This window comes from Lonchura striata, chromosome 7, assembly GCF_046129695.1.
Source record: "Lonchura striata isolate bLonStr1 chromosome 7, bLonStr1.mat, whole genome shotgun sequence".
NCBI lineage: Eukaryota > Metazoa > Chordata > Aves > Passeriformes > Estrildidae > Lonchura > Lonchura striata.
Window position 1 is genome coordinate 19,841,983 of NC_134609.1, and position 21,186 is coordinate 19,863,168.

At 56.3% G+C, this 21,186-nt stretch overlaps 1 protein-coding gene across 1 annotated transcript; it reads right to left on the bottom strand.

The window, feature by feature from the left end:
- Nucleotides 1–11,211: 11,211 nt before the first annotated feature.
- On the bottom strand, nt 11,212–16,772 carry KAZALD1 (Kazal type serine peptidase inhibitor domain 1). Its single transcript, XM_021536234.2, has 5 exons — nt 16,672–16,772; nt 14,581–15,181; nt 13,201–13,361; nt 12,088–12,235; nt 11,212–11,873 (listed from the first exon to the last, which is right to left on the bottom strand). The coding sequence occupies exons 2-5, from the start codon at nt 15,080–15,082 to the stop codon at nt 11,788–11,790; spliced, it is 897 nt and encodes a 298-aa protein (XP_021391909.1). The 5' UTR covers nt 15,083–15,181; nt 16,672–16,772; the 3' UTR covers nt 11,212–11,787.
- Nucleotides 16,773–21,186: the final 4,414 nt, after the last annotated feature.

The window sequence follows — 21,186 nt, forward strand, 5'->3', positions numbered from 1 at the left end:
ATGACCATGACCCTTCTGTTTCCCAGGACATGCCCCTCTTCCTCTCTACAGAGCAGCTGGCCTGTTTTGATCACCTCTGTCCTCCCAGTGACCAGACAGGCTGCCCAGGGGGTACCCAGCCCTGCTGCCCCCAGCAGGGACAGGGCACAGCTGCTTTCAAAGTAGCTTCTTTCCAGCCAGCTGGGGAAAATCAGTTCCTATGCAGCACACAGGAGAACATTGGTCTTTCCCAGGAAAAGCCAGCTGCTTTGCCTCCAAATCAGGATTTTTGTTGTTGTTGTTGTTGTTTGTTTATTTTTGGGGTTTTGGGTGGTTTGGTTTTTTTTTTGTTGGGTTTTTTTTTGGGTTTTTTTGTAGTGAAGGGATGCTGTGACAGTGTAGCATCTGCCCCACTGTTGCTGTTTTTGGCCACTGCCCCAACACAGAAATTCTCCAGGAACTGGGAGCAATGGCCTTCCTCTTCCACTCCAAGAGGGTTTGAAGGTTTTCATCAGGAAGATGGATTCATGCCCCTTCCCCTGCTAGCTCTGCAATCTGGTTTAGCTCTCACCTGTGTTCAGGGGCTGCCAAAGCATCTTCAGGGAGGCTCCAGGCTGGAAAAAACAAACCTGGGAGATGCAGTGGTTCCTCGGGACAGAGCAGCACCCATGTCTCCATCTTCTGCCTTCCCCTTGCTCAAGGGCACAGACACTGCAGCCACTTGAGAGGGATGGAGCCACCCCAGGCACCCAGGATGAGAAATCTTCCTGTTCCCAAAAGGGTTTGGATTTTATTCCATGCTAGGAGCTGGGGGATGAGAAATGCCAGCATTGGCAGTTTTCATCCCTATGGAAGGGCCTTCAAGACTGACCCTACTGGGAAGGTCTTCCTCAAGCCATTCCCAAACAGTGCCTTTCCTTTCCAGGCTTTCCAGCCATTTCAGCCTGGTTTGATACCATTTAGCTGCAGATGCTGAAGGAAACATCACTTCAAATTAAACCAAAGGGGAGCACTTTGGCTGGACAGCTTTGAAGTAGGAGGCTTTGATAAAAGAATGTATTTCCTCCCCCTCTTGATCTTTCTTCCCCCTCTCCTCTCCAAATGGTTAGTTTTGGCATGGCTGCTCCCTCACAGGCAGGGGAAAGGCTGTGACTCCCCCTCCAGGGGCATCTTCCATCACTCAGCCAAACAGCCTCTCCTCCAGGATGATGGACTCAGTACCAGCAGCTGAACCCAAGTTCAGCCTCCCCATATCACCCAGCAGATTCAAAGCAAAACTACCCAGAGGTCCATCCTCCCTCCATGTGCACCCTGAACAGGCCAGTCCCTGCTGCTGGGATGATGCAGAGCCCAGAAGATATCTCTAAGGACTTCAGTTCCTAGAGGAAAGGTGCAGCACAACTACCCTAACCCACTGCCAGCCTGTCCTATGACTTACACACTGAGGATGTCACGCTGAAACCAGGGTAGGATGCTTCTTCAGAGCCAGAAGTGTTCTGCCATGGGAATAAGCAAAAGATCCTTTAAAGCTGTCATTTAGTTACCCTCTATCTATCAGGCAGCTCCCACGGCCCCAGAAGATTTCCATCTCTCCAGGCGCTTTCCCGAGCCCTTTTGAACCCCAGTGCTCAGCCCTGCGTAGGCTGGGCCATCAGAGCACCAAACAAGCCCCGTGCTGACCTTGGATGGAGACTCATCTCCCATGTACTCCTCAGCAGCCCTCCTGGAGGGCAGCAGGAGCACCCAGGATGTGGGCGGCCCACGTGCCTGCCGGGGAGGTTGGATAGCGAAGGCTGCAGGGCTCAGAGCACATCCCTCCCTGTGCGACAGCTAAACGAGCCGAGACAATTAAATGTGCCGTTTGATGGCTGCCTGGCAGAGCCAGAGCCTCTCTCTCTTTTAATAAAAGGGCTCTTCCCCAGAATCGCTCAGGCTGCAGCTTGTGAAGTGTGAGAGCTCTTCACATTTAATTAAACAGCCCGTCCAAGCCTGCCTCGTGTCAGCAGGGCTCACACGCTGCCAGAGATGCCCGGGCACCTTGCTCCCACTGCAGCCCTCACTGGCTGAAACACCCCTGCCTCCTTCTCTCTTCACCCCCAGCATGGACAGAGCTGTGCCCCAGCTTGCCTGGACTGCATGAGCCACCTCAAATTGCTGTGCCCTCAGATAGCAGTGCCCAAGGGGAATTAACCCTTGCAGAGCTGATAACCCCCTTGATGTGAGCCAGGCTCTCCAGGGGGGCTGAGACCCAGCAGCTCACTGAGTGTGTGCTACAGAAGTGAGGCGCTGCTGGAGGACCCAGGGTGTGAGACCGCCAGGGACAGGGAATCCACCAGTGGATCCAGCCCCATGGTGGACCACACCATCCCTCCCCATCTCTGCCCTGCAGCCACACAGGCTACCCCGCAGCTGGGACACCACGGCCACGGCCTCCCCTGAGCCCCGTGCTCTTAGCCAGCTTCCGCCTGTCGCCAGCTCTGGTCCTCATCAGCCGAGGAAGGGAAATGCCCTGCTCTTGCCCAGGGCAGATAAGAGAGATGGATAAGGGTGGGGGCAGAGGGGAGGCCAGCATTTGGGTAGCTTGGCTGACTTTTCAGAGAGCACTTGTTTTGCTGAGCCCTGCAGTTTAACCCTTCCTTCCCCAAGGCCAGGGGAAGCTGGCAGTGGGAGAGAGCTGGATCTTTGGACAACTGATAATGCCAGCCTCATGGGCTCAGTGCTTTTGGACCTTCTCCATATGTAAAGCTCCCTGTTGAGCTGGCATCACTCATTTCTGGCTCCTCTGCTCCTCCATCCTTGGGCAGGAAACGCAGCATCCTCCCTGCCAAAATGCTTGCAGGGAAACTGCCACTCCCATCCTGCAACACAGCAGCCTGGGGGCTGATGGTTTGTTATCTACAGGCATGGAGGTCTTCAATCCACTGTCTGCAGCTGTACTTGCAGGACATGCCAGACCAGGCTTCCCTGGACCTTGGTCCCCCTGATACCAGCTAAGATGCAAACCCAGAATTGTTCTGTTTTATTCTTTCCACCTGAACTCTTCTGTGAGGGAAGGACTGGCTGCAGCAGGTGTCCTGGAGAGACACTGAAGAGCCACCCCAGCCCTTCACCACATACATGCACATGTGACTGCAAAGTGGGAAAGGTGGATGGGGGGAATGGGATATGCAAGTTGCAGCTTCTGCCTCTCCTCACAGCCATAGGTGGGAGAGGGAGGTTATTAAATGGGAGTACTCAGGCTGTGTTTTGAATATGGACATCCAGCCAGGTGAATATTTGGGGTTTTTACAAGTAGCCCAATGTTGCTGTCCTGTGCTCCCCTCCCACATTCTCAAACTGGCAGAGCACAGGCAGCTGGGGAAAGCTGCTGATGGGTATGAGCCCTTCCCAAGCCGCCAGGGCTCAGGGGCTGCTCTGCAGAGACCCCATCACTCACACTTTCAGGCCTGCCAAGCCAAAGGCACAGTAATTGCAAACCAGATACCCCCCCACTTCCGCAGCGGTGTGCTCTGGCAGGGACCAGGCACAGGGGCTCCCATTTCCGCCTGCCTCCAGCTGTTACGGAGCAGAGAAGTGACAGAGAGCAGCCCCGGGGCAGAAAGGGCTGCGAGGAGAGACAGCAACCAGCGCTCCGATAAGGCAGGTCCCTGCTGAGCACCTCCTTGCCTTTGAGATAACGCACCCCAGGCACTCCCTGAAGGGTACCTGTGCTCCCTGCAGGTTGTGCCCTCACATGGATTATTGCCTGCTCCAGCTCATCCCCCTCTCTCTGTGGAGTCAGACCCCAGTCCCAAATTCCATGCCCATGAAAAAGGGAAAGCCCAGACCATAAGGAGCAAGCCCAGGACATCAGATGAGCACACAAGCAGAGATACAATCAGGACCATCCCCTACACTGCTAAGGATATGTCTTTCCTCCACTTGATCACAGATGAAGGTCAAAAAGTCACCTGTGATGCAAGGAGAGTATGGGGACCCTCCAGCCCCCCTGGGCTGGTGCTGTTCCTGATGAATCTGCAGAGGGATCATCACCTCAAAGGGACAGGCAAGATACCATGTCCCTTCACTGGATCTAGATTCAACATCCCATTCACAGCCTCAGTAATGGTCATGGATTATAGTCACATCAGCAGCTCTTGGGCTTTTCAAGCCAGAGGAAGTGGAGCTTTCAACAGACACAGCTGAGAAAAAAAAAAAAAAAAAGCAGTCTCAAGTTAAAACCTTTTACAGGCTCCAGGAGGCACCGGTGCTGGCAGAAGCAGCGGGTGTTACCCTGCATCAATCCCAGCATAAAACCTCTGCTGTCAACACCAGCTAAAGAGTCCACAAAAGCTGCCCCACACACAGCCCTGCCAGCACTTCAGCCAGGCTGGAAGACAGAGGCTGCTTCCATGGCTTTATCTGGCTGGAAAGCCTCCTTAAGAAAGGAGGCTGCTTGCTCTGCTGGAAGGAGCTGCAGGTGCCTGGAGCTGGTTCAGCCCCAGACTGTCATTTGGCTGGACTGGGACAAAGCTCCCCATCTCCCACAGCCTTGGTAGAGAAGGGACAATCTGTTGTCTAATACAACACAAGCAAAGGTTGCACCAGGGGAACTGCTTCTCCTTGAGACCACTCCTCAAACCAGCCCACAAGGCAGTCATACAAACCCCATTTTCATGGGGAAACAGTATGGGCAGTCCCTCCACCACTTTTCACATCCCTTCCACCTGCCATGCTGTTCTCTGCAGGATGGGTACTGGGGTTGGCAGGATTGTTCCCAAACAGAAAGGGCACAGCTAGGATGCAAGATCAAGGAAAGGAGGCAAAAAAGCCACAGGGGGGAAGTGCCAGCATTCAAGTGTCCAGGTAGGTCTATAGCAAGGACACGGAGAAAGCAGCATCTGGATCCTGCTAGGTGATGAATATGGGATGGTGCAACATTCTTCAGCCCTTACCTGAAGCCCTTACACAGAGGTGCCTCCAGACATAGCTAGACCTGTCGAGCCACCTCAGCTGAGCCACCTCCCTGACAAGCTCTTGCTTTTCACCAGCATCCATGTCTGGAGCAGCCACCCATGCAGCCCAGTGCACAGCACACATACTTACTGCAGCACCAGCTGTTCCCCATGCCTTGCATCATCTCACCTTGCACAGCCTCTCTGTCTCCAGGAGGCTCAGCTTTCCCCTCTGCCTCCTTTTAAAGGCAGCCCAGGGATGGTAAGGGTGGAGCAGAAAAGGGCTACCCAGGTGGAGGTGACTTAGGAAGGGATGTGGGTGAGAAGGTTTTGCAGAGAGGGACTGAGCCAAGGCTTCAATCTGACCTTGCAAGCAAGCTATGATAGCAGGGCAGAGCTCTTCCCTGGATGGCTGGGCAGCCATACAGGGTGCAGCATTTCACACCTTAGCCCATGGCTTACAATAACCCCCATTTTCCCCGGTCTGGCTCACATATCCATGCACTGCAGTGCCAAATTGAGGGGCACACAGTAAAGCAAACCAAGCTCTGCGTGTCCCTGCAGCCAGCTCGCCCAGCCTCCCCCCACAGCCAGCGCCCCGCCACTTGCTGTGACTGATACAGGGAACCTGGTGCTTTTATTAAACTCTTTGCTTCCTGTTTTAAGCTTAATAATAAATTGCATGTCACATTACGGCTGTGTTTATTAAAACCCATTGGCGTGGGCTCTGCTCTGCAACAGCATTTGAATTATTGAAAGCAACCCCCCATGGAGACCTATTTGCTGCAAACGCAGGAGGATTTATTTCCATTTTGTTTATCAGGCAGTATAAGTGCTGGGTGGAGGCAGGGAAGCCGTCTTGTTGTTTTATTTTCTCCCTGAGCCACTACAGCAGGGTGAAGAGGTGCTGTGCAGAAGATGGGGAAAAAGATCAACCCCAGCAAGAGTCGAGACAGGTTGGGGACAGAAGTCCTGGGGGTAGCTGGTCACTCTGCTGTGAAGGTCTCTCTAGGTCTGGTTGAGCTCTCCACATATAGTTGCTTTGTGCCTCAGTTTACCTGTTTGCAGAGGTTATGATGCTGCTCCCATCCAGGCATGACCAGTGATCAGCTCAGGCTCAGTGAGCCTCAGCCAGAAGCCATTGTTCTCCCATGGGAGATGCCCATGGGGTGGGGGGACTGTCAGGGTGTCCATGAGGGGTGTTCACCCTTTTGCAGCCTTAGTTCAACGCAGACACCCAAGGATTGCAGCTGAACATCTTCAGGCTCTGCCTCATCCCAGCTCTGCCTGCAGCAGCTGTCCAAACCCAGTGTCGAGAGGATGCCCTGGCTCTGGGATCATCCTGAGGGACAGTTCATATTCATGCCCCTTCCCAGCACAAGGGCAGGGAAAGGGCACAGAGCAGGCATGGATGGATTTGTGGGTTGGGGTGCTCCAGGGGTGCCCAGGGCCCTGCGTGCCTTCACAGGCTGGCTGGCACAGCGACAGTGCCCAGCACAGTGACAGGGCCCAGCACAGTGGCAGTGCCTGGCACAGTGACAGTGCCCAGCACAGTGGCAGTGCCCGGCACAGTGACAATGCCCGGCACAGTGACACAGGGCCCGGCACAGTGGCAGTGCCCAGCACAGTGACAGTGCCCAGCACAGTGACAATGCCCGGCACAGTGACAGGGCCCAGCACAGTGACACAGGGCCCAGCACAGTGACAATGCCTGGCACAGTGACAATGCCCAGCACAGTGACAGGGCCCAGCACAGTGACAATGCCCAGCACAGTGACAGTGCCCAGCACAGTGACAGGGCCCAGCACAGTGTCAATGCCCGGTACAGTGGCAGTGCCCGGCACAGTGTCAATGCCCGGCACAGTGTCAATGCCCAACACAGTGTCAATACCCGGCACAGTGGCAATGCCTGGCACAGTGTCAATGCCCGGCACAGTGACAGGGCCCAGCACAGTGACAGGGCCCAGCACAGTGACACTGCCTGGCACAGTGGCAGTGCCCAGCACAGTGACAATGCCCGGCACAGTGACAATGCCCGGCACAGTGTCAATGCCCAGCACAGTGGCAGTGCCCAGCACAGTGTCAATGCCCAGCACAGTAGCAGTGCCCAGCACAGTGTCAATGCCCGGCACAGTGACAGTGCCCAGCACAGTGACAGTGCCCGGCACAGTGGCAGTGCCCGGCACAGTGTCAATGCCCGGCACAGTGACAATGCCCGGCACAGTGTCAATACCCAGCACAGTGACAGTGCCCGGCACAGTGACACAGTGCCCGGCACAGTGACAATGCCCAGCACAGTGACAATGCCCGGCACAGTGTCAATGCCCAGCATAGTGTCAATACCCAGCACAGTGACAGTGCCCGGCACAGTGACAGTGCCCGGCACAGTGACAATGCCCAGCACAGTGTCAATACCCAGCACAGTGTCAATACCCAGCACAGTGACAGTGCCCGGCACAGTGACAGTGCCTGGCACAGTGACAGGGCCCAGCACAGTGTCAATGCCCGGCACAGTGACAGGGCCCAGCACAGTGTCAATGCCCAGCACAGTGACAATGCCCGGCACAGTGTCAATGCCCGGCACAGTGACAATGCCCGGCACAGTGTCAATGCCCAGCACAGTGACAATGCCCGGCACAGTGACAGTGCCCGGCACAGTGTCAATGCCCAGCACAGTGACAATGCCCAGCACAGTGACAGTGCCCGGCACAGTGACAGTGCCCGGCACAGTGTCAATGCCCAACACAGTGTCAATGCCCGGCACAGTGACAATGCCCAGCACAGTGTCAATGCCCGGCACAGTGACACAGGGCCCAGCACAGTGACAGTGCCCGGCACAGTGACAATGCCCAGCACAGTGACAGTGCCCGGCACAGTGACACAGGGCCCGGCACGGGCGGTGGCTTTGCCAGGAGGTGGCACTGTTTAATCACGGCCCCGGCCCGACCCGGCCTCGGACGCCCCGCAGGAAGCGCGGCCGGCCGGCTGAGGGAGGTGATCCTGTCCCTCTGCCCTGCTTCGGTGGGACCCTGCCGGAGTGCGGGGTCCCGCTCTGCGGCTCCCAGCATCAGAAGGATGTGGACGTGCTGGACTGAGTCCTGAGGAGGGCCATGAAGATGCTCAGAGGGCTGGAGACAGGCTGAGAGAGTTGGGCCTGAAGAAGAGTAGGCTGAAGGAGAGAAGGCTCCAGGAACACCTTAAAGCACGTTCCAGAACCTAAAGGGTCTATAAGAGAGCTGGAGAATGACTTTTGACAAGTCGCATAGTGATAGAAAAGGGGTGAATGGTTTTAAACTGAAAGAGAGTAAGTTTAGGTCAGATAGCAGAATGAAATTATTTTTTGTGAGAGTGCTGAGGAACTGGCATAGGTTGCCCAGAGAAGCTGTGGACTCCCCAGCCCCGGAAATGTTCAAGACCAGGCTGGGTGGGGCCCTGAGCAGCCTGGTCTAGTGGAAGGTGTCCCTGCCCATGGCAGGGGCATTGAAACTAAATGGCCTGTAAGATCCCTCCCAATCCAAACTACTCTATGATTCCATGTGCCTCCTGCCCAGGCCCAGACAGGGGCAGGTCCCAGCACCCCCAAGGGCAGGGAAGGACAGGGGCAGCATGTTTTTGTTACAGGAGTGTATTTACTTGCTTGATTTAGTGGGTTTTCCCTTGCAGACTGCAAAACCCTGTGGCTGGCAGCTGATCAGAGGGTGCATCTCCAGGATCTTTCAGGTCCTGGCAGGACAAGAGGCCCCTTCTTTGTACCCAGGCTCTCAGTGACCTCTGGTGCCCTGGGAAGTACCCACACCTTGCTCATTCCAGGTGGCCTGGAGGTGTGGGTGCTGTGCCTGGGCCAGTCAACACTTCCCAGTCCAGCTCTCCCCGTCCCTGACATCAGCCTGACCTCTGGGCTCACCTGATCAGGTGCTCTGAGTGCAGTCAGCTGGACTGGCAGGAGCTGCTTAGCTCCCTCTGCCCCCAGAAAGCAACTGCACCAAAGATCAGCCAGTAAAGGAATTTGATGCTGCATCCATTGGGGCACACCCTCTGGACCCACAGGGACACCAGGTTTGGTCAGGTCCCCGGGACCCTCTGGGTGCCTGGAGCTGAGAACAGGATCTGCAGAACCTGGGATGCCCCCTCCTTGGGGCAGGGACTGCAGGAAACATCCCAGCAGCCAGCAGCAGAGGTGACCAAATGTTTTTAGAGCCAACAAATAACCTCAATTAAGCTCTGTGGCAGTGACCGATTCCAGCCGTGCAGCAATATTGGCTTCTTTAATTTTTAAGTGACTGGAAATGGCAAGACTGGGAGCTGGGATGAGGAGACACCAGCCCTCTCTGTGCCCCTGGAACCACTCTGCTGCCCTTTACCTTCAGGGAAGAGGGGCTCAACTACTGGCTGAGCTCCTGCCTGCCAGTCAGACAGTGGGATCTGAGGAGTCTGGGACACACAGCCCTTGGAACCACCAGCATTCACTGCCAGCTCCCTACAGGGTATGAAGGCACTGGCTGTGAAGCAGAGTGGGGCAAGGACTGAGACCCAGATGCAGTTGCCCAGGCAGGGCATTGTCCTGCAGAGCACACGGAGAGCCAGGGATGGAGTGTGTGCTGCATCTGACACCCTCCAGCCAGCCCAAAGCTGCACCCGCACCCGGCACAACCTGGGTTTGTGCCAACACGGGCAGGGCAAGCCTGGCCCTGAGGAGGGTTGGCATGGCAGCCCTGGCTGGGGGCCAGCCCTGGGCACCGGCTGGGAGCCCAACAAGCAGCTCCTGACTGCTGAAGCCCCAGGACGCTCTCGGATTTCCCCGTGGCAGCCTCAGCCTGAGTGTGGCCCAGTTCCACCAGCTCATTTGTGTGCAAAACAGGAAGGGGATGAGGATGGATTAAAAAAGGCCCAGCTTCTCTGAGAGAATGTTTTACACCCAAAAAAAGCAAAATAAAAGCCAATGGCACACTTCTGTCCCTGCTCCCTCCTGAACACCCTCTGACTCTGATGGAGCAGCCCAGGAGGGTTCTGTTAACCTCTTAGATGAAAGGAGAAGCTGAGGCATCAATGGCTTTTGCATTTCTCTGGCTGAGAAGGGGTTTTCTTCCAGAAAGAGTAGGCACTCCAGCAAGCAGGGCAGCAGTGCCCCATCAAGCTGTGGTGCAAGGGGCCAGAACTGGCCCAGCCTCGCCGTCTGCAGGAATTTTGTTCTGCTGCCAGTTCCAGACAAGTCCCTTTTATTTGCTTGTTCAGGTTTCAGTGCCATAATTGTGTCATCTGAGCCAGCTCTCAAGAGAAAAAGGAAGAAAAGAAAAGAAAAAACATGTGAAGGAGAGTAGCACGGGACCTGAGCCACCAGCCTTATTGCATCCTGCCTGCTCCTGCCTGGGCTCTGGCCAATTCCTTTCTCACAGAGTCTGGCTCTCTGCTGCAGTTCTGGACCTCCCTGGAGCTGGACTGAGTAACTGGGAGTGGTTTGGTCCATACAGAGCTTTAGAGCACCAGAAGTCCTGTAAATGCTGCTGCCCTGGGGGATAAAGCATCCCTTGAATGTGAACTCAGCCCCAGAATGCCCAGAGGAAGGTGCTGACAGCCCTCTCTGGACAGTGAGCAGCACAGTGCAGTACTGAGCTTCCTTCCTGTGCTCCCCCAAATGAAAGTTGACTCTAAATCACCAGGTTTGGGAAGTAGGTGTTTTGGGGTTTTTTTTTGTGTTGTTTGTTTGTTTGTTTGTTTTTTAAATATAATGTTTCCAGTGGAAACTGGAGCATCCCTTTACTTCACCAACTAGGCACAGAGCTGCTCCACACTTGACAGAGCTGTGGCCACTTGGGTGAAGACCAGTGTCACAGAATTTAGAACACCAAGATGAAAACAGGCAGCAGTGGGATAGGATCCAAACACATGGGAGTACAGTGATTGGAGTGGATGCATCACCCCTGCACAGGAGATTGTCTGCTGGGCACCCCATTCCCAGGTGGGGTGGGAAGAGCAGGACCCACACCAGGACCAGCTGTGAGCATTGGGATGGGCAGGAGGGCTCCCCAGCTCAAGCACCCCACAATGGACTAGGTAGCATCCACAGTGTTTGCACCCTTCCTCACCCCCATAATCATCCTTGTGGATGCAGGACAGTCAGCCAGCCTTGGCTTTGTCCTATGTGCATATTTTAAATAACATCAACTGAAATGACAAAGGAAAGCATTAAGTCAGTCAAAGGCATGGAAGGGAAAAATAAAGTCAGACAAAAAAAAGGCCAAAGTATTTCTGACAACAAGGGTGGTTCAGCTGGAAGAAAGACAGCTCTGAAAGCCACAAGTGCCTGGTTTCCTCAAATCACTACTTTTCTGGTTAAAAACAAAACAGAAGAGAAGGGTGTTTTGGCAGCAGGTTCCTCAGGTCCTGGGGAGAAGCTGGGATGTCTCTGTGCTTGGGGGATACAGAGCAGACAGAGAGGTGACACTGGCTATCACAGTCAGGTCCCAGCTCTCTGCTCCAGTTTCCCCAAGTATTATTCATACAGGACATAATGCTCCTGCCCTGGCCTCCTCTCCCAAAGGGGGCTGTCTCCATCCCCTGCACCAAGTCCTTATCACACACAGCACAGCTGTCCTGGCAGTGTCCTACCTGCTCAGTGCCAGAGGACAGATCCACCCTGCTCCAGGCAGAGCTGTCCCTGGCCCCAGCCCTTGCCAAGCAGCCAGTATCCCATCCCTCGGTACCCAAAAAGGTTGTGTCACCCTGTCCCCCACCCCAAAAAACAGGCTGCTATGCCAGGATTGTTCAGAAAAGGAGTTTTGGGCCAGAGGATGCTTGCTCCAGAGATGTCCCCAAGTCCCAGGGAAGGGTCGCTCTGGGCAAGGTGATCTCTGCAGCTGAACATGCCATCTCTGGGCTAGTAGTAGTCCTCCTCACTCTCCCTGTAGTCCTCAGGTGTCACATGGGGCTTCAGCATGGAGAAGTCTGTCAGGTTGAGTTGGTCTGAAATGGCAGCATGGGGACAATGTGACATTGCCACCCTGCTGTGCCTGTCCCCTTCCCCACCAGAACCAAAGCCAAACCATGCACAGCACTTTTCTGGGGCATCCCCAGCACAGCCCCATGCTCCAGCAGCTCCGGCCATACTGGTGCACTGTGGCCAAACATCGCTCCCCATGGCCCCATGAGAGCAGGGGGATAAGGACGTGGTGCTCACCCGGAGTGAAGACAGTCAGGCTGGCCAGTGCCACCGCCTCCCCGACCCTGTTCCTGGCGAAGCAGCGGTACGTGCCCTCGTCCGTCACCCGCACACCCTGGATCTGGAGCCAGCCTGTCACTTCATATTTCTGGGGGCCACCTCTGAACTGAAGGAAGAGAGGATTTCTGTCAGCACTTGTAGCAGAAGCAAGAGGGAGTCTATGCCACAGAGCCCTGGGTCCCTGTTTTGGCAGGCAGTGAGGTCCCAGGATTGCTCTGGCAGCAGCCATGTTATTTTCTGTTTATCCCCAGGAATAAATAAGCTTTTCCTGACCCAGCTGGGCTGCAGATGTGTCTACAGACTACTATTATGGTGTGGTGGCCAGGGGTGGAGGACAGTAGAGTTTCTTCCAACCAGGCAGGGTAATCCCACTTGGGGTGAAGATCCTCAGTCGGAGCCTGTGACAAGCTGGGGGAGGTCTGAAGGACAGAAAGATGGATGGGGGCCATGGTTCCAGGTTCCACCTGCTCCTCTGGCTCCCTCCATCCATTTCACCACAGTTTCTTCCCTGTTGGTCCCTGGCAGAGGTGCATGGCCCCTTTGCCTCTGCCCAAACCCTCTAATAGCTAGGTACGCCTAGCTGGTGCTATATTTGGGGCTGGCTGCAGGCAGGATGCTGAGCCCTGAGCCTGCCAGATCTGGGAAGAATGCCCTGCTGATGGGAAAAAAGGGCAGGAACTGCCTGAGTGTGCTGGTAGGACCAGAGGACAACCCAGGCTGTAAGGCACTCAGAGGTCCTCTTTCCAGCCCTGCCAGCAAGACTGCAAGTGAAGCCAGCATGTACAGCAAACTGAAGGCAGGCAAGTAGGAAACTCCCTGCAGCAGAACTCTATGGATAAGTTCAAAAATTACTAGAGGAAATCACAGAAGAGAGCTATGCTGGTGGCCACTGAGACACCAGCCCTGGCTCAGTCAGTCCTCATACAGCTTCCAGTCACCCCTTCTCATTCCCAGGCAGCCAGGCTTGGCCATTCCTAGAATATGACCACTCTCAGGTCTGGTTGTCCATGAGCTCTGAGAAGCATTGGGTCACCTTGGGGTTGTCTTCAATGCCCTGGGCACACTGCTCACCTGGACAGAGATGTGGGGGTCATCTCCAGGCAGCAGCATCTCTGTGCCATCCTTCCTCCACTCAATGGATGCCATGGGGTAGGCAAAGACCTCGCAGCCGAAGATGACATCCTGCCCGGTGACGTTCCATGTGTCATAGGGAGGAGAGGTGATCTGAGGCTCTGGGAAGGGGGGCAGAGGAGAGCAGGGTAGGTTCAGAAGAGGTCCCACCCTTGGTAGGTCCCATGGGCTCTCTTGGGCTGGTCTCTGGAGCAGCAGCACTTGGTTCACATAGAGATGCTGAGACCCTTCCCATGTCTGTCTCCTCAGCCTCCCATGGCAGACCCTCACCTTTCCCAAGGACATCGTCCCTCCTCACAGCTGGGACTGAGAGCTCCTTCCCCAATCCCCCCCATCCATGGAGGGTTGCCATCCCTGCTGGCCTCAGTTTCCCCACCTGTGCAATGATGCTCAAGCAACACATGCCACAGGAAGAGTGCAATGACAGAAATGTTAAAGAACAAAGCTCTCCTGAGTGATCGGAGCATGCTCCTCCTGTGGGAGAAAGGCCAAGGGGCACTCGTCCAGCCTGAGGCTGGTGAGGATGGATGAGGTAGCTGAGTCTCCAGCCAAATGAGGCCTCTGCTCTGACCCAGAGCTCGTGTCAGCAATGAAGGGAGTCAGCAGGTCCCCATCTCCTGGATGGAGCAAACAGCTCCAGGTTCCACATCCCTTCCCTGAAGGGACTGGGGACCACCTTTCTCAGGTGGTCCATGATCTGGAAGACCTGCTCCATGATCTGACCCATAGCATAAGCCAGAGTTCAAGGGAAGGTTTCCACCTCCAAATATACCTGGGGAAACAGTCAAGAACTTGATGATATACAGAAAATAAGGTCAACCTTAACACCACTCAGGCTGCAGTGACATCACTGGGTGACCTGTGCCAGACTGGAAGGATGGGGCATGGCCTTCCTGCTAGACTGTCCCCTCAGCCCCCACCTGAGTTTTAAATGGGAGATGGAAATCACACAGCAAGCCAAACCAACCCTGGTTTCTATTTGCAGGAGGAAGGCACATTTCTCAGGAGCAGCAGGCCAGTGTGAACCCAGCCCTGCCGCCAAGAATTTGTTAACAATTCCCTGGAACTTCCCCATCTGCTCCAGCAGGATTTGTTGCTTCCCATAAACTCCACTCCCTCTTGGCAAAGCTGCTCCCAGATTTCTCCAAGCACTGGTTCTGCAAGGGGCTCCCCCAGAGCAGCAGGGTGGGGGGACTAGTGGGAACCTGATATGCATGGAGCAGCCCCCAGGGCAGTCCTGTCCCTGTGTCTTTGCTGCCAGGTGAAACAGTTAAGCCAGATCCCCTTGCTTGTCTCTTCCCACAGCTCTGGGGCCACTACCTGTCTCGCAGGGACCTTCATGGGCCACAGTGAGGTTGGCATCGGGGTGAGCATGGGCAGCCTCCAGGAACCTGCAGATCTGGGCGTAGGTTTTGCCATCAGAGCCGCAGAGGGCCAGCTGGGAGAGGCAGGCACACTGGGGCTCGGGCACCTCTCCGTGACGCAAGTCCCCAGCATCCAACCGGCACTCCAGGTGCTCCCCACACTTGCCGTAGAAGTGGTTGGTGTTGTCCAGGTCACAGATCTGTCCCTCCAGGTTGGCACATTCCCAGCAACAGTCACAGGCATCTCGCACTGTGCCTGCCAGGCACCCGCGTGGCATCGGGCACTCCTCGGGCTGGCACTCAGTGCAGCCCTCCCCTTCCTCCAGCAGCCGTTGCCAGCCCCGCTGGAGGTAGTCAGAGGTGCTGGGAAAAGCCTGGCCCAGCTGGAGCAAAGCCCAGTGCAAGGAGAGCAAGGAAAGCATGAGGCAAGAGATGCTGAGGGGTTTGGCTTCAGACATCCTCACGGCAGCTCCTTTATCCCAATCCTACTGTCACTTGGATGGAGATTTCCAGCACTGCTCTGGTCTTCCTGTCTAGATCTGAGGAGCCATCCTGGCCTGTGAGGAGGGAGAAAGTGTGTAACTGGTGCAGGAAGTGTCTCCCACTCCTTTGTCTCCTGGCTGGCTTGCTCTGAGCAGCAGCACTGCATGATGTGCAGGGGAGGATTACTTCCAGCCCCTCTCACCCCCAGCCCTGCAGTCATAGCCTTTGTACCCTGCAGCTCCCCAACCAGTTCCTGCCCTGAGACACTGAATGTCTTCTGGAGAGATAATTCTGATGACCTCAGCCCATCAGGTTTCATCCTGTTCCTTTGGCAGCCCAGCATGAAAAGTCCAGCCTCCTCTGAGCCCAGCACAGCCTGGGAAGACACAGGGCTGGCAGGGCACTGGACAGGCTGTTCTACATTATGGTTCAGCTCCTGGTGTCCTTCAGAAAGCTGCTCTCAAGCCCCTTTCCTTTCCCCACTGCTTTGCAAGAGTCACAAACCCTTTTTTCCTCTCTCACCATCCATACAAGCTCAGTAGAGTAGCTCAATGGAGCTCAGACAAGGTGCTCTTTCTGTCCTGGAGGCAACCAAGACAGGAGGATTCTCCCAGTCATGCCTGGCTTTTGTTCTCCTTCCCTCCCTTTGCTGTAACCCCTCTTTTTAGGTACCACCGACCCGAGCAGGGGAAAAAATGCCCACTCCCAGAAGGTATTTTAAGCCCCTCAGTTATCACACAGGCAACTGAAGCTGAGCATGGAGGATCTCAGTGCACAGGTGAGCAGCCACTGGACTCGCAGTAGACCCATTGTGGTCAGCCTGTACCAGCACAGCAGGGTCCCTGCCCTCAAACCCCAAGCCTGCGTTACCTACTCAGGGAAAGAAGAAGCTGATCTGCTCTGGCTTCCCATCTCTACATGGTGGGGGGAAATGTGACATCTCAGAGCCTGTCCCCAGAGAGGGTGACAACGAACCAAATCCCTTTGTGAACATCTCTCCCTGGCCCCTGTTATACCCTGCCTTCCCTGAGATGGGGTGAAATTATGGTCCTCTGCCCCAGGGCGACTCAGTATAAGCCAGAGGGGTCGGGGAGGAGACCTAGGCAGACAGGTTGTCCCCTCCCCACCCCTCCCGCTGGGAACAGCACCGAAGGGCAAGCTGCAGCCCCTCAACTACACCCCCCGCTCTCGGGGCTAACACAGCCCAGAGCTGGGGTGGGGATGGCCCGGATATTGGGTTACACATATGCATCCCCGGATAAAAAAACCGTGAAGATTTGACCCCTTTACCAGAGACCAGCAGGCGCCCCAGGGGTGGAAAGGGGCAGAGGGTCTCAGTGCCGGAGGCCTCCCCCCGCCCACCCTACCCCGGTCTGTCCGGAGTAAGGCTCCATCCCCCGATGGATGTGGGGGGCCAGAAAAAGGGTGCGGGGGAATTGCGAAGTTGGTCTCTGGCTCCGCATGTCTGGGGTGCAGGCGCTGGGGGTGCTGGAAGAGTGCTGGGAAGGGGCACGATGTCCCCTGGGGGCCCCCGGGAGCCACCCTGCCATAAGCCGCCACTTACCGGAGGCGCCGGTGCCGGGCCCGCGGGTGCGCAGCGGCCGTGGCGGCGAGGCTGCTGGCCCCCGGGGCTGCTGGCCCCCGGCCGCTCCAGCACCGCCGTGATGTCAGCGAAACGTGAATCCCCCCGCCCCTCTCCGGGCCCGCGGCCCGTCCCTGGACCGGGACACGGGCTGGCTGGCACCCCTTCCCTGCCGGGGTCCCGCCACACACCGCACCCTGGCCCCGGGGCTCTGCCGCTCCGGCTCCCTGGCACGGGCACCTCCCCGCTGGAATCACCCCCAGGCGTGTGCGGGACCTGGGCTGATGCTCCGCCCCAGCCATGGGGCAGGAAGGGACTGAGGTCCCCTCCTTTGCAGTCCAACTTGGCAGCAGTCCTTGGGGACAAGTGAATGGGACAAGTGGGCATGGCTGAGGAAGTGGTCAAAAGCATCTCTCAGCCTGTAATTTGGCTAGAAAACATAGACTGAAAAGTTGAGCAGCTGCAGTGAGTAAATAGGGGTATAACTCTCGGGGGATGTCTGCACTCACCTCACACCAGGAGCCACGAGTGGAGGGGGTATTGGTGTGTAAACCACAGCACTCCTTGGCTGGAGTGGAGCTATTGGGAGCAATGGTAGGGCTGCTCCATGCCACAGCAGCGCAGTGCCTGTGTGCACAGGGCTGGGGCTTCAGACCTCCCCAGCAAGCTGCCTTGCTGCTCCCTGCCTCCGTTTCCCGCTGGAATTGGCTCTGAGGAGTGGGGGAGCCAGCATGCCTTTGCAGCACAAACACACACCGTGCACTTGCATCCTGCTCCGGATGCCATGCCAGGGTGGGATCACACAGCCCGCTCCTCTCCAGGCTAGGATTCTGTGGGACTTAGTTCCTCCATGAAGCTCAAGCAAATCAGGACCCTTCTAAGGATCTGGTTTCCTTCACCATGCTGCAAAAATTTGCTTTTGCTTTCCAACACCCTCCTGCAAATTTGTTCTGGGTTCCAGGGTTTTTGCTCAGTCACATTGTGAGTCCAGCCATGTCTAACGAACGGAAAATGCGGCAGGCTTCAGCCCCCTTAAATCTGTCTCTGCCAGCCAAACTCCCCTCCCCAGCCCCCTGCTGCAGAGTGGGGTTTCCTGCCAGCTCTGCCTTCAGCCTCATGTCCCACTCCCCCTCTGTGGCCCCCAGCCCCTTGGCTCAGGGCTGCCTTCCTCCCTGGCTCCCCTTGTTCAGCCTATTGAGTTTGGTCCCCACATGTCACAAGTTTTCAGGTCCAGCATCCACGAGCTGCTGAGCAGCTGTGGCTGCAGCTGTTTTGGAAGCAGGGAAAAAGTCAGGAAAGGCTGAGGTTTTCCTACATGCAGCCCCAGAGCTGGGTCAGAGCCTGAGCAGAGAGGAGATAGACTATAGTGCTGAGCCTCCTGGGTTATCCCTGCCATACAACCCTTCCTGCTTTAGGATGGACTGCCTGCATATTCAGGCATTCCTGCACACTCTCACTTGCCTCTGCTCCACACAGGGGGCGAAGCAGCGAGGCAAGCCTGGCACCGATTGCCACCTCCTGCTCTCAAAGCTCCTGGCCAGCACAGAAGCAGAGCCAGCACTTAAATCCCAGGCATGCCTGAAAACAGACCATCAGGTTATTTGTGTCTCTTGCCCCATGGGAACAGGCCCCATTGCTGCTGTCCTTTCCCACACGTAGTTCCTTCTCTCATATACCATGGCCCAAACGTTTGCTGTGTCTTATCTTCATGGGATTATCATGGCCTCTGTGTGGCTGAATTCACCTGAGCATCACGACAGCATCAGCCACTAACTGGGGAGAATCCCTGGCTAAAGGTGAAATCCAAACACAGGTCCGAGCAGGAGCAGCTCCAGTTGTAGAGAAATACAACCCAGCCTCAGAAAGCCAAGGGCAGCTTAGCTCAGCTCAACAAGACAGAGCTCAAATGTGGCAGTTAATTAAACCTCCTGCTTAATGAGACTATTGAATGTGTTAATAGACAGTAGCAGCTATGAATGAGGGGTGGAAAATCTAACCTGTGCTTAACAAGGAGTTTTGCTCAATCACACCTGAAGTCAATCAACACAGCCGTGGTTGCAAATGGGGTTTGTGGCTTACATTGCTTGACAGCTTTGCAGGGAAAAGGGTGATCACAGCATGGCCTGGCACTTGGGTAAATTGCATTCCTGGCTCCCTACCAGTGCTGGCTAGTTATCTCTCCTTTTTCCTCACTTTTCCTGAACCCAGTGAAGCTCCAGGAACTGGGCTTTGAAGGCTGAGCCTAAAGCACCAGTTTCCTCCTCCCTTCCTGGTGGGTTGCTCCCCATCACTGTTTTCTCATCTTGTGATGGTCCCATGGAAGCCAGGAGCCCGTGGGTGCTCCTGGCAGGCCCACATCCTTGGCATCCTTCCAAAGCTTTGCCATCAGAATGAAATGCATCACATCTAGTCAGGGGTACCACACTGCTCCTGGCCCTACTGACCCCCCTGCTGCTTTGGGCTAATCCAGACACCCCATAGCAATCTGGGGTTTATGGCAGACGAAGCCAAGGGAAAAATCCACTCTGGAAAAAAAGTCCTAGGCCAAGTGACTCAACATACATTATGTCAGGCAGGGCTGGCGAGCAGCATTGGGGCTGGGCTGGTGGGGTTGAGAATGTGGGTTATGTCACAGCAGAAGCACGTGCCACCAGAGATCCTGGGACAGAATGCTGCTGGCACATTGACTAGGGCATGGGTGTCTCCTTCTGGTAATAAACCAAATCTCTCTCATTTCACTCTCTGTTTCCTGCTGTCTGACAGTCTGAAGCAGCCTGGTTCTGGTCAGCCCACGCCAAGGCTGAGTGGTTCTTGAGGAGCCCCAGTCACATTCCAGGGCTCCACTGTGGGGACAAGACATGGGCAGCAGGCAGGTCACCCCCATCTGCGTGCCAGGCCAGACCTGCTCTAGGAAGCAGCCAGGCTCAGGTTTCTCCAGGCTTTTCCAGACCAAATTCCTCTGAAGAACCAACCCGTCAGCAAATTCTTGGGGAAGTGATTGCAGCTGTGTGCAGGGTCACCCGGCCCCGAGGCGCGATGGCCGAACGGTAAGGGACACCCCGGTGTCCAGACTGCCCGGGGCCCCGGTAAGAGCCGCGGCTCAGCTCCACCCCAGCAGGAATCCTGAGCCAAGGATTCCACCAGCCCCATCCAAGCGCAAGTCTAATAACCCGGGGGCAGGAACAGAGAAGACGGCGGGGGCTGCATTCCCGGGATGTCCCCGCACTGGCGCGATCGTGCCAAATGTGACACTGCGGTGCCGGGTGAGAAGGGTGACCCGCCCGCTCCGCCCACGCCCCGAGCCCGCGGCAAGCGGGGCCCGGCCCGGCCCCGGGGCTGCCCCGGCCGCGGGGTCTCTGCTGCCACCTCCAGGGCACTGCTGGCCTCGTCCCCGGCCCCTTGCGGTGACACTGACCCCGTACCTGGGGGCTGCAGAACCTGGAGTAATGTATGGACACCTCAGGCACACCACCCTTATCTTCCTGCGCGCTAAAAGCCCCTCTATCAGCCGAGCCTGGGAGCCCTCACCGCAGTGTAATGTCCTGAGGGGCTTGGGCACATCCTGCTGTGATGGTGGGCTCCTCTGTTCAGCCTGGTGCTCCGGGCTGCATGGCCCCCCCAAGACGGGCTGGGTGCTTCATAGGGTGCTGCCAGCTCGGCAGCACCGCGCCCGCTGTCGCCTTTGCCACCCACCCTGTCCCCAGCCTCCACAAGCACCAGCAGGGCTGGGACGCAGCCAGGGAAGGTGACCCGCTGCCAGCACCCCGGCACCCGCTGCCACTGGGGACGGGCACTGGGGAGGGGGAGCCTGCCCGCTCCCCCCTGCAAGAGGCTGCCCATTTCCAGGCGTCATTAAAGAGCAATTAGCTGGAAATTAAGCTGAGAACAAGTATTGATTAGCTCATTAAGGCTGGGGGAGCCGGCTGAGGCGGTAGGGATTGCTGCTGCTCGCCCTCATTATGGGCAAGGTTAAAGCATGTGGTCGGGCAGCTCATTAAAAATGCCAGGGACCAATCGATGTCCCCAGCCCAGCGCCGCCCAGCACCTCCAGAAGCCCTGGGGACATCGAGCTGCTCTCTTTCTGGGACTGGCCCTTGACCTCTGTGATGAGTCAGCTCGGGAAGGGACTGAGCATCCTTGCTCCCTGCATCCACTGCTGCATTCTGAGCTCCCCTGCAGAGGCAGCAGTGTCCCTTTTGGGCTTGTCAACCCCAAAAGTCACTGGCCAAGGGAATTTTCTCTTCCCCAGTCAGGGGAATCCACGAGGACAGGTTCCCCTAGTGCAGTGAAGTGTCTGAATCTGCACCACTGCTGGCTTCAGAAGAGAACACACTGGCTGAGCACCCCAGACCTGCAACACTCCAGTACTGAGTTTTTCATGGCTCTGCCTAGTGGTGCCAGCTTGTGCAGGTGTGGGACAGACCAAAGGGGCTCTCAGGGATGGAATGAAAGCAGGTGACAGACAAAAGACATTCAGTGGCTCTGTGTGGCCAAAGT